This window comes from Prionailurus viverrinus, chromosome D1 (genome assembly GCF_022837055.1).
Source record: "Prionailurus viverrinus isolate Anna chromosome D1, UM_Priviv_1.0, whole genome shotgun sequence".
Classification (NCBI taxonomy): domain Eukaryota; kingdom Metazoa; phylum Chordata; class Mammalia; order Carnivora; family Felidae; genus Prionailurus; species Prionailurus viverrinus.
Window position 1 is genome coordinate 735,301 of NC_062570.1, and position 13,230 is coordinate 748,530.

The following is a 13,230-nucleotide window of genomic DNA, read 5'->3' on the forward strand; positions in this document are numbered from 1 at the left end:
CCGGGGCTGCCATGAGGGAGGCGCCGGCGGCGGGCCGGACGGCGGCGCTGAGGTGAGGGATGCTGGCCTGGAGGCCTGGAGCCCGGAGCGCGGTGGCGGCGCGCGGCACCGAGTCTTCGGACGCCCGCGACGGAGCCCCCCTTAGCCCCCGCTCGGGCCGCGAGTGCCGCCGGCCTGGCGCCGACCTGTATCCTTCCAGGAGGCGGCGGGGGCCGGGTGCGCGGAGGTGACTGGGGTGCGCGCCGGCGGGGACGGGCAAGGGTGAGCAGGGTGACGGCGGTGCGCGGAGGTGACGGGGATGGGCGGCTGGGGTGAGGGCGGCGGGGCGGCGGGTCCCCGGCCCCGCGAATGCAGCTGCGCGCGGGACGCCCCCACCCGGCTCCGACCCGCTCAGCCCGGCTGACGAAGCCGTGCCGGGCCCCGCGGACGGAGGCGCGGAGCCGGGACCCGGCCTCTCTTCCCCGGGACTCGGTGCAGCCCACCTTCGGTCGAAAATTGTGCGAGTTTTGTTGTCCGAATCCGTGGGCCGATTTGAGTCCTGCAGAGCACGGCAGCACAGTCAGAATTAGGCCCTGTGTCCGCGAAGGGCGCGTTGGCGGCGGTGGGGACCGTCCGCAAGCGAGCGGGGAACGGCGTGTCTCCTGTTGCGGTTCGTCAAACGTCCGGGTCGGTCGGTCTCTCTCTGTCTCTCTCTGTGTCTCTGTCTCTCTGTCTCTCTCTCTCAGACACACACACACACACACACACACACACACACACACACACAGAGTATGGGTGGGGGAGGGGCAGAGAGGCAGCCCCAGAGGCAGCTGAGCCCAGCTCAGAGCCCCAGGTTCCAGGCTCCGAGCTGCCAGCACAGAGCGCGACGCTGGGCTCGAACTCTCGAGCTGTGAGATCATGGCCTGAGCCCAAGTGGGACGCGTGACCAGCTGAGCCCCCCGGGCGCCCCTACGGCAGTAGAAATATTGCCGCACCCACCTTGCCTCTTTCTTCCCTGCCCAGTCTCCTACCCTGCTCTTGGTTCCCTGCACCTGCTCTCTCGCCAACATCCTTGGTTCTTTGCAGCCCTGGTCTTCGGCCTCAACCACCCCGTAGCTACTACAGTCCTGCTTCTCTGTTCCTTCACTCCAGTAAGAAAAATGCTGCGGAGGAGAATCGCAGAACAACACGGGCCGCCACCACACAGACCACCAGTTTCCAGCTTTACCCGAACAAGAACAGGGTCCTCTGTTGTTCCTCTTAACGCCTGTGCCAGTCGACGCCTCCAGCTCTCCGTGGACTGTCCCTCCACTTCCTAAGACAGCAGCAGCACGGAGGCTCTCAGGTCCCTCCTCACAAACCCCGCAAACTCCCATACTCCCAAGCACCACCCCCTACCCCCAACCTTGCTTCCGGCTCACTGATGGGATGTCACGGCGGAAGGTGCGTCTGTTCACCTGTGCCCTTATCTGCATAGCTTTTCTTCTCCTCAGCACCCCTGGATTGCAAGTTATCCCACCGCTCTTATAATTTACCTTCACCTGCTGATGCCATTCTTCCCTTCCCTACAGCTTTATAAACACACTCAGGTCTTGACCATCCTTAAAATTAACCAAGACTCAAACCCCTTGATCCTAAGAACCCTTTTAACTTTATTCTGGTATCTTCTCAGTCTCTGTATTCAGACCTCTGAAAAGAGTAATCTAAATTCGCCATCTCTACCTGTGTCACACTTGGTACTGCCTTCCGAAATAAACTTAAGTTAATAAAATAGAAGTATAAAGTTGTGAAAGAATACAGACAGAAAATAGAATCTCCTATTTTTTTTTCATGTGTTTGAAGGTATAGGACGTTTACCTTTGGAAAGGAAAGAAATTTTAAAGAAAAGCTGCTTCAAAGATGACTCATTAGTTTAAAACTTTAGCGTAAGGAGAAATTGTGTCAGTACAATGAACTGGGAAAATACTTCCACTATAGTAGATGATTAATGTCTACACTGTCTGCACTACACTACAACACTAAAAACTATAAAATATATATATATAGTATATATATAAACATATATATTTATATGTATATATATAATTTATATATAATATATATTTATATGTATATAAACAACACCCAAAACTATTTTATATATATATATATATATATATATATCTTGTCCTGTATGTCTGTGGAGAATTTTCTCCAAGGAAATGGTTCAGTGAGGTTTTATTAAGCCATTACTATATTCTAAGCACCATGCCATGCATTGGAGTTCTAGAAATGTAGAGACAGATATTTGTAGCATGTACTCAGGAAGATGTCAAGTTCTCCAGTGGCTAGAAAATAGGAGAGGAACTGTGTGCGGTGGCCCCAGGCAGATGTGGGGAGTTAGCCAAGGAGGTGCTGGGCAGTGGTAATGGTATGAAGCGCCCGGTCTGTTCCGTCAGTGTCTTCATGTGTCTGGACGTAGGATTCATGCAGGGAAACGTTGCAAATTGAAGCTGAACAAACAGACTGGATTATAAAATGCTTTATATACTGGGTCTAGAGATAGAGAATTTATTGCAAATGTGACAGGGAGCTATAGAGAACAACAAAGAATGAGAAATCCAATCCAGATTTGCATTTAGCTGGTTTTGTGGAGGCTCGTAATGAATGTAAAGCTATGCAGTCTCATTATCTGAATTCATAATACCTAAAAGTACAATTTTTTCCCCAGGGAAAGTGAGATGTGTCTTCAGTGCTAATACTAATTCAGAATCTTTTTTACGTAAAACATTTGCTGGCCATATGCTAACACTAATGTATACACATATTAATTGTTCTGCAAAAAATCATTGCATCGTTGATATGAGGCTGTGATTACATCTATCAGATAGCACTGACACTCATCCACTGAAGACATGAGCCATTGTCCTTAACTTTGTGCTACCATTAGAGACATGAAAATCCATCTAGAGAAAAATTTGGAAGAAGAGCGCCAGATATTACTGCAGCAACAAAAAATATGTCGAAATCGAGCTCGTAAATATTTTGTGGAATCAAACCGGAGAAAAAAGTAAGTAATCGTATTTTCTTCAGAATTGTAGAAAATCAAAGTCGTTATAAATTAATAGTTTCTCTACTTTGTAGCGTTTTATGAACTTAAGTCATGACATTGCTTTGTCTGTAAAACACTGATCAAGATTTTTGTCCCTTCATAAATTTTCTTAACCGTTTTTTTGCCTAAAGCAGAAAGATGTTGGTATGTTGTCTAATTCCACTGACTGTGACCATAGCAGTCTTTTCTTGTCATAGAACTTCCTATAACAGTGTCATGTGACTGCAAAATGTACTGTTCTCTTTGTCTTCCGTATCATTTCATGACAAATTAAAAGATGACCAATTAGAGCCTTAGTCTCTAATGGAATGTAACTTGATTTTGTTATTCACTTCTATATAATTTTTTATATGGCTGTCTTCATTCATCCAATCAGAAAAATGGGGGAAAATATAAACAATTGTGGAAATATGATACAAAGAATATTATAAATGACTTCCATAAAAAAATGCAGTTTTCTAGTGTAAACTGGAAGCCTAATAAAGTAAAAGTGTAAACCATCCAGTCGCTGCTTCACATTTTTCAAGGTTTCTTTGAATTATTAGATTTTGGTTTTTTAGACAGATTGGTAACAATGTTTTTGCTACCTTGTCTATATTTCCACAATACGTCAATAGCAGCAAATCCCTAGCGTTTATCAACTGCATCATTGGGCATGTGTTGCAAATCCCATTTGGGGAATACAAAATTGTTTACCTGTAATTTTTTTCTGGCATGGTATTTCTCTTTAGATTAGCTCTTTCATTATCTGGTATAAAGTTATTTAATGAAGTTTTGTTTTGTATTTGTGTCTTACTGTGTTTCCCCTACCTTTTGGCTCTGGGGACCTATAAAAGGCACGTGCCAGGTGTTCAATGAAGATGAATAGTCATATGTTGAAACATTCATGGGCTAGATCAAATATCTAGGTTTAAATCCTCGTTCCATGAGTTAGAGCAAGGTATTTAATCTCTCACCCTCAGTTTCTTGTTTTTATGATTGGAATCAATAACATGTAACTCAAGGGATTGTTATGTAGACCAAAAAGGTAATGTTAGAAGAGGAATAGTTGAAAACATGTGGAAAAATACGTATCACAGTGTCTGACCAGTACTGCTTCTTCCTTATTTAGTTTATTTTGTTGATTAATAATACTTGTCAATTGTGTGTTTTCTAATAATTGAGTTGCTTTGTAAAATAGTACAAAGTGACTTCCTGTTTTCTCTCATCAAATACTTTTCTCATCAAAAAAACAATTCTGATGTAGAAAGAAGAGAAATTTTGGTTTAAAATTCTAAGAGGACATTTTCCAATATAATTTAATTATGTTTTATTTTTGTTACCTTCCAGTGCTGTGTAAAGACATGTAAAAATTTCCTTTTAAACACTAATTTCATTTTTTAAATTTTTTAAAAATTTTGTTATTTTTTTTAATGTTTATTTATTTTTGAGACAGAGACAGAGCATGAACAGGGGAGGGGGCAGAGAGAGGGAGACACAGAATCTGAAACAGGCTGTAGGCTCTGAGCTGTCAGCACAGAGCCTGACGCGGGGTTCGAACCCACGAACTGTGAGATCGTGACCTGAACCAAAGTCGGACACTTAAACGACTGAGCCACCCAGGTGCCCCAAATCATTTCATTTTTTATAAAGGGGGCCAAGTTATTTGTGCACTCCTGAATTTCAAAATGTGTCTATTATAATGGCCTTTTGGGCCTTGCTGTTATCTATTTATGTTTTACTTCATGTAAGTTTATGCTGTCCGCTCCCATCGTGGTCACAGTTTCTGTCTAAAAACCATTTTTTCCTACAAGCAGAGCTGTTCTCCTTCCACTCTTAGGTAAGTTATACTTTGACATTGTCAGTGCTGTGTCCCCAGTAGTATTCAAAGAAAGTGTCCGTAGCATCAATTTTTCTTTATTTATTCCCATTCATTGCTTAAAATCACGCACATTTAATTTTCTTGTTATTTACTACTGCTTTGCTTTTCTATCTGCCAGTATTTTTCTTAAATGTTTTTATCACATTCTCAAGTTTTCCATTCTTTTATTCAGTATCTGTAGAACGGAGTCCCCTTTCTTTTACTCCAAGACCTCCTACCTTCTGTAGATACTGCCCCCATATGTACTGGCTATCTGTAGGCCTAATGCATAACTGGCATTCTGGGACTTCCCCTTTTTGCTCTTGGGATTTGGAGACACAGTTTCTTATTTCCCATAGCATCCCTTTTGTTTTGTTTTATAACAGTTTGTTGGAGCACATCCTCACATAGTTTTCTATTATGCTACTATGTAGACCAAGTAATCTTAAGATACACACACACACACACACACACACACACACACACACACACACACACAGAAATTAACTATTTCCTACATTTTAAAAAATTTCAGTTTTGGAACTATCTTTTATCTATAACTAAAAAGGCATCTATTTACTGAACAAGCATAACTGGTTGAGTACACATGATTAAACATTATATCAGGAGAAAAAAAAATTTTGTTTATTCTATTATTAAACTTTAGAAATGACGATCTGATTTAATGTGACTTCATAAGGGTAAGAAATTGAAACAGATGTTAAGAAGAGTCCAAAAGGAGCCTCAGATGGTTGTGGTTTTCTTTAAGTTTGTTTTAATTTTGTTTGGTTTGTATTTTTTTTTTAATTTATTTGTTAAACTCCAAGTTAGTTAACATACAGTGTAGTATTGATTCAGGAGTAGAACCCAGTGATTCATCACTTACATATGACACCCAGCGCTCATCCCAACAAGTGCCCTTCTTAATGCCCATCACCCATTTAGCCCATCCCCCCATCCACCTCCCCTCCAGCAACCCTCAGTTTGTTCTCTGTATTTAAGTCTCTTATGGTTTGCCTCCCTCTTGTTTTTATCTTATTTCTCCTTCCCATTCTCCTATCTTCTTCTATAGTGTTTCCTAAACATATGAGTGAAATCATATGAAATTTGTCATTTGCTGACTTTGGTTCCATGGATCTGTGTGTTTATTTTTATACCAATATCATACTGTTTTGATTAGTCTAGGTTTGCAGCATAGTTTGAGATCAAGAAGTGTGATACCTCCAGCTCTGTTCTTTCTCAAGATTGTTTTGGCTCTTTGAGATCTTTTGTGGCTCCATATAAATTGTAGAATTATTCTGGTTTTATAAAATATGCCATTGGTATTTTGACAGGGATTGCATTGAATCTTTAGATTGCCTTGTGTGGTATGGACAGTCTAACAATATTAATTCTCCCAATCCATGAGCACAGAACATCTTTCTGTTTGTTTGCATCTTCTTTTTTTTTAAATTATTTATTGGCAGGGGGAGCAAGCAAGAGAGGGGCAAAGAGAGGGGGCAGAGGATCCAAAGTGGGCTCTGCACTGACAGGCTGACAGCAGTGAGCCCTTTGTGGGGCCTGAGGTCACGAACCACAAGATCATGACCTGAGCTGAAGTCCGACGCTCAACCTCAACCAACTGAGCCACCCAGGGGCCACTTATTTGCATCTTCTTGAGTTTCTTTCACCAACGTCTTCCAGTTTTCAGTGTAGAGGTCTTTCATCTCCTTGGTTACATTTATTGCCAGATATCTTATTCTTTTTGATGGAATTATAAATGGGATTGTTTTCTTGATTCTCATTATTAGTGCATAGAAATGAAATGGATTTCTGAATATTGATTTTGTATCCGCAACTTTACTGAATTTATAGATTCGTTCTAGCAGTCTTTTGGTGGATTCTTTTGGGTTTTCTGTATATAATATCATGTCATCTGCCAATTAGTGACAGTTTTGTTTCTGTCTTTCCGATTTGAATGACTTTTTTTTTCCTTGCCTAATTGCCATGTCTGGGACTTCCAGTACTCTATTGAATACTAGTGCCACAAGTGAGCATCCCTGTTCTTAGAGGATCACCATTATGATGTTAACGGTGGGATTGTCATATATGTTTATTTATGTTTAGGTACATTCTTTATTATGTTTAGGTACATTCTTTTCTACCCACTTCGTTGAGTGGTTTTTATCATAAATAGATGTTGACTTTTGTCATGCTTTTTCTGCATCTATTGAGATGTTCATATAATTTTTATCTTTCATTTTGTTAATATAGTGAATCATTTTAATTGATTTGCAGATGTTGAACCAAGCTTGCATCCCTGGAATATATCCCAGTTGATTCTGGTGTATGACTCTTTTTCTTTTTCTTTTTCTTTTTCTTTTTTAAAGTTAATTTATTTATTTTGAGAGAGAGAGAGAGAGAGAGAGACAGACAGACAGACAGACAGACAGACACGAGAGGGACAGAGAGAGAATCCCAACCAGGCTCTGCACTGTCAGCGCAGAGCCCAGTGTGGGGCTTGATCTTATGAACCATTAGATCATGACTTGAGCCGAAATCAAGAGTTGGACTGTTAACCAACTGAGTCACCCAGGCGGCCGTGGTTTATGATCCTTTTAACGTATTCTTGGAATTGGTTTGCTAATATTTGTTGATTTTTACATCTGTGTTCATCAAGGATGTTGGCCTGTAATTTCCTTTTTTTGTGATGTTCTTGTGTAGTTTTGCTCTCAGGGTAATGCTGACCTTGTAGAATTTGTTTGGAAGCTTTCCTTCCTCTTCTATTTTTTGGAAGAGTGTGAGAAGTATAGGTATTAAATCTTCTTTGAATGTTTGGTAGACAATACCAGTAAAGCCATCTGGTCCTGGACTTTTGTTTTTGGGGGGATTTTTGATTACTGATTCATTCTCCTTACTAATAATTGGTCTGTTCTGATTTTCTGTTTCATCATGATTCAGTCTTGGAAGATTGTGTGTTCCTAAGAATTTTTTCATTTCTTCTATATTTTCCAATTTGTTGATGTATAATTGCTCCTAGTAATCTGGTATGATCCTTTGTATATCTGTGATATCAGTTGTAATTTCTCCTCTTTCATTTCTGATTATATTTGTTTGAGTCCTCTCTCTTCTGTTCTTGGTTAGTCTAGCTAAGGATTTGTTGATTTTATCTTTTCAGAGAACCAGCTCTTAGTTTCAGTGATCTTTTCTATTGTCCTTTTAGTCTCTCTGCATTTCTTTCTCCTCTGATCTTTATTATTTTCCTTCTTCTAGTTTGGGGCTTTGTTTGTTCTTTTTCTAGTTCCTGTAGGTGTAAAGTTAGATTGACATTTTTCTTGTTTTTTGAGGTAGACCTGTATTGTTATGAACTTACTGCTTAGAACCGCTTTTGCTATATATAGATTTTGGTATGTCATATTTCTGTTTTCATTTGTCTCTAGATTTTTTTTTAATTTCTTCCTTGATTTCTTCTCTTACACAGCTGCTCAGTAACATATTGTTAAACTCCACATATTTATAGTTTTCCCATTTATCTTCTTGTAATTAATTTCTAGTTTTATACTATTGTGGCTGGAAAAGATGCTTGATATGATTTCAGTCTTCTTGAATTCATTGAGACTTGTTTTGTTGTCCAATGCATGATCTATTCAAGAGAATGTTTAATGGGCACTTGAGAAGAATGTGTATGCTGCAACTTTTGCATTGAATGTTCTGTGTATATTTATTAAGTCTGTGTAGTCTAGTGTGTTTTTTAAGGCTGATGTTTCCATATTGATTTTTTTATCTGAATGATCTATTGATTAATGAAAGTGGGTATTGAAGTTTCCTACTGTTATTGTATTGCTTTCATTTTCTCTCTTTAGGTCTGTTAAAATTTGCTTTATATATTTTGGTGCTTCTACATTGGTTTCCTATGTATTTATAAATTTTATGTTTTCTTGCTGGATTGACCCTTTTGTCATTATACAGTACCCTCTTTGCCTTAAATTACAGTCTTTGTTTTCAAGTCTCTTTTGTCTGATATGAGTATAGCTCCTCCATCTTTCTTTTCATTTGCATTTGCATGGAATATCTTTTTCCATCCCTTTCTTTCAGTCCATGCATGCTTATTTCTGAAGTTAGTCTCTTGTGGGCAGCATGTAGATAGGTCTTGTTTTTCTTTTTTCTTTTTTCTTTTTTTTTTTTTTTTTATCTCTTCAGTCACTGTCTTTTGATTGGTGAATTTAGGCCATTTACTTTTAAAATAGTTATTGGTAAGTATACACTTATTGCCATTTTGCTCATTGTTTTATGGCAATTTTATTGTTCTTTCTTGTTTCTTTCTTCTCTTGTCTTTTGTGATTTGGCTTTCTGTAGTGTCATGTTTAGATTCCTTTCTTATTTTCTTTTGTGTATTTGTTATAAGTTTTTTCCTTGTGATTGCTGTCAGATTCACATAGAATATCGTATGTAAATAACAGTCTGTTTTAAGTTGATAACAACTTAATTTTAAGCATATTCCAAAACTTTACCTTTTTACAACACCCCCCCCAGCTTTTATATTTTCAGTAACACATTTTACATCTTTTTGTCCTATGTTTCCTTTAATTAATTATTGTACTTTTAATAATTTTAACTACTTTTGTCTTTTAACCTTCATGCTAGCTTTATAAGTGATTGATCTACTACCTTTGTTATATATTACCTTTTACAGTAAGGTTTTTACTTTTCTGTGTTTTCTTATTAATTAGTGCCATTTCTTTTCAGCTGAAAGAAGACCCTTTAATGCTTCTTACAGAGCTGGTTTGGTGGCGATGAACTCCTTTAACTCCAAATCTGTCCTTCAATCCTGAGTGGTAACTTCACTGTGTAGAGGATTCCTGATTGAAAGATTCTGTTTTCTTTCAGCATCTTAAATATGTCATGCCACACCCTTCTGGCCCATAATGTTTCTGCTGGAAATTCTGCTGTGAGTTTTTGGGGTTTCCCCTTGTGTGTAACAAGTTGGTTTTCTCTTGCTGCTTTTAGGATTCTCTCTTTATCCTTAACTTTTATCATTTTGATTATAATATGTCTCAGTGTAGATTTCTTTGTGTTCATCTTATTTGGAACTCTCTGGGCTTCCTGGACTTAGATGTCTGATTCCTTCCCCTGATTGAAGAAGTTTTCAACCATTATTTCTCACATAATTTTTCTGGCTCTTTCCTCTGTCTTCTTCTTCTGGGATCTCTATAATGCGAACATTATTCTGCTTGATAATTGTCCCAAAGGTCCCTTAGGGTATCGTCACTGTTCTTAATTCATTTTTACATTTGCTGCTCAGTCTCTGTGAGTTTCATTGCTTTGTTTTCCAACTTACCGATTTGTTCGACCTCATTCAAGCTGCTGTTGAACCCTTCTAGTGAATTTTTCAGTTCAGTTACAACTTTCTGTTACAAGTTCAGTTCAGAATCTCTTATTCCTCCAGCAAACATTGCATACCTTTTATGTTTCTGTCTCTTTGTTGAGGTTCTCTCCGTGTTCGTCCATTTTTCTCTGAAGTTCAGTGAACTTTATTACTTTAAACTCTTTATTAGGCAGATTACTTATCACCATTTCATTTAGTTTTTTCCTTTTTTTAATTTTTTTTTTTACATTTATTCATTTTTGAGAGACAGAAAGAGCACAAGCGGGGGAGGGACAGAGAGAGAAGGAGACACAGAATCTGAAGCAGGCTCCAGGCCCTGAGCTATCAGCACAGATCCTGATGTGGGGCTCAAACTCACAAACCGCGAGATCATGACCTGAGCCGAAGTCAGACACTTAACCAACTGAACCACCCAGGCGCTCCTCATTTAGTTTTTTCTGTGGTATTATCTTGTTCTTTCTTTTGGAACGTATTTGTTTTTCTCCTCCTTTTTCTTGATGCTCTGTGTTTGTTTCTATATATTTAGGTAAGACAGCCACCTCTCCCAGTCTGGAAGGGGTAACCTTATGTAAGAGATGTCTTACGAGGCTCAAAAGTGCAGTATCCTCTGGTCACCAGAGCATGGCACTCAAGGATGGTCTTCTGTGTGGGCTGTGTGCACCCTCTTACTACAGTGAGGCCATAGCTGTGCGTGCTAGTGGGCGGGGCCGGGACTCAGTCTCGCTGCAGGAAGCCCCTGTGACTGCTGTCATGGGTTGGCAGGTAGGGGTGGCTCCTGACCCCAGTTGCAAAGCACATTCCTGACTGCAGCACGTTGGTGGGCGCAGCTCTCAGGGGCATAGGCATTGGTGCTAGCAGATTAGAGGAAGAATTCCACAAGGGTGCTCCCTGGTACTAGAATTAGGAAGGTAAACTGAGTGACTTCTGCCATTGTCTCTTTCCCCAGGGGAAAGTCCCTGCTGTTTCCAGTCCCTCCCACAGACTTTTTAAGGTGAACGAATGGGTCTCCTTTCCCTATTGTCTGTGTGCAGTTCAGACTAGTGTTTGAGTCTGTGCCAAAGGCCGTTAGAGTGAGTTTTCTGTTCCCTATGGTTTTATAGTTTTCCTGAACATAATCCCTGTTCACTGTTTTGGGGGCTCCTCTCTCCTGTGTAGAATCTAAGGTTTAGGATATGGAGTTGGAATCTCTTACTCCTCCAGCAAACATTGCATACCTTTTATATCCCTTCTGATTGTGACCCATAGCAGCTGGGGTGTTGTTTTCCCCTAACAAGTTCGTGTTTCTGCCTCCCTCTCTTACCGATGTTGCCCTTTTATCCTTTGTTGTGGAGGCTCCGTTCATTCCATTTTCAGGTCCCTTTCAGTGGGAATTATTCCATACATAGTTGTAGATTTGTGTCCAGGGGAGGACATGGTTCAGGACTTGCTGTGCTGCTATCTTGGACCCAACTCAACCTCCAAATAGTTTTAAAATACTAATGTAAGCATATAGACTTAAAAGATCAGATTATCAGACAAAATTCCTATGTAACTAACTGGCAGAAAAAGAGAAAAAAAAGGACAGAATGGGGAAATTTTCCCAAATAAAGAGAACAAAGACTACCAGGTAATAAATGAAGGGCAAATACTTTGGAAGAGTCGCTAAAATCTGTAAGACAGATTTCTTAAATATCATAAAGGCAGAAGAAAATTAGCTAGAGAATCATGTAATGAATTACCTGGTGAACATGAAATATGGGGTAACTGCATTATCTGTTTGGGAAAATGATGAAGTTTGAAGTTTCCCATGAAGCCGGAAATATATACCCTTAGAATAAATAAGAAGAAATTATACTTTACATGGTAAGTCATGTTTATCAAACCTCTACATGTGGATATATATCGTAAGCTAAAAAATATAAATAGATTCAAGTAGGTTTAGATATCAGTATGTGTAAATATCCATGGTTATATTATCCAGAATGTATTAAAAGAAAAATTCAAGGAATTTAAGACATTTACAAGTGATTTATGAACATTTAAAAATAGGGGCGCCTGGGTGGCGCAGTCGGTTAAGTGTCCGACTTCAGCCAGGTCACGATCTCGCGGTCCCTGAGTTCCAGCCCCGCGTCGGGCTCTGGGCTGATGGCTCAGAGCCTGGAGCCTGTTTCCGATTCTGTGTCTCCCTCTCTCTCTGCCCCTCCCCCGTTCATGCTCTGTCTCTCTCTGTCCCAAAAATAAATAAACGTTGAAAAAAAAAAAAAATTTTTTTTTTTTTTTTAAATAAAAAAAATCTAGAATACAGCCATTTACTCACTAAAGTAATATTTGCTGGGAGACTTAAAGATTTCATATACTGAAGAATAAAAAAGTAAATGCATGATTCCTGCCCTCAACTTACTAATAGTGAAGGAATAAAGGCTAGCAATGCTATGCAATGAATACTGTGACGTACTATGGAAGCACATTCACATAGTCCGGAACAAAGAACTTCTGGAAGTCTTGTTAGATGACCAGGAGTTATCCAGGCGGCCGGAGCAGGAAGGGAATTTAACTCAAAGAGGACAATATGTGGAGAGGTTTAATGTTATGGAATATAAGAGAGAAACGTTATGTGATTTACACACGGGAAAATGTGGAAGAGCATTAGGAGATGAAGCTATAGAGTGGGTAAGGAGATACTTCATAAAACCACTTGTGTGCTGATCTAAAAAGCAATTAAACCCTGTCCTTAGTACTCGGAGATGCTGTTGAAGGAGGAAGACCAGAGTGTCATGACTGCATTTACATTTTAGCTGATTACAGCCAAGGACTAGAGGATGAAATGAAAGCACCTGGAGACAAAAACAAAAGAACAAGTAGAGAGTTGTTACACTGACCTGGCAAGAAGGGGGAGAGGGTCACTGGGGGGTCTCAAGTCATGGGTGGTGCGTAAGGAGCATTGTCAAAATGGGATACTTATGGATTTTGTAAACC

At 39.8% G+C, this 13,230-nt stretch overlaps 1 protein-coding gene across 2 annotated transcripts in view; it reads left to right on the plus strand.

Annotated features, from left to right (window-relative positions):
• The window catches only part of CEP126 (centrosomal protein 126), a 104,108-nt gene continuing 90,878 nt past the window's right edge, over window positions 1–13,230 (plus strand). The window contains exons 1-2 of one of the 2 annotated variants that reach the window (XM_047824033.1): window positions 1–187; window positions 2,909–3,028. In XM_047824033.1, the coding sequence (XP_047679989.1) occupies window positions 60–187; window positions 2,909–3,028 (248 nt within the window). In that variant the 5' untranslated portion in view covers window positions 1–59. The remainder of the gene's footprint in view (window positions 188–2,908; window positions 3,029–13,230) is intronic. The other variant, XM_047824032.1, reaches the window with a different exon arrangement.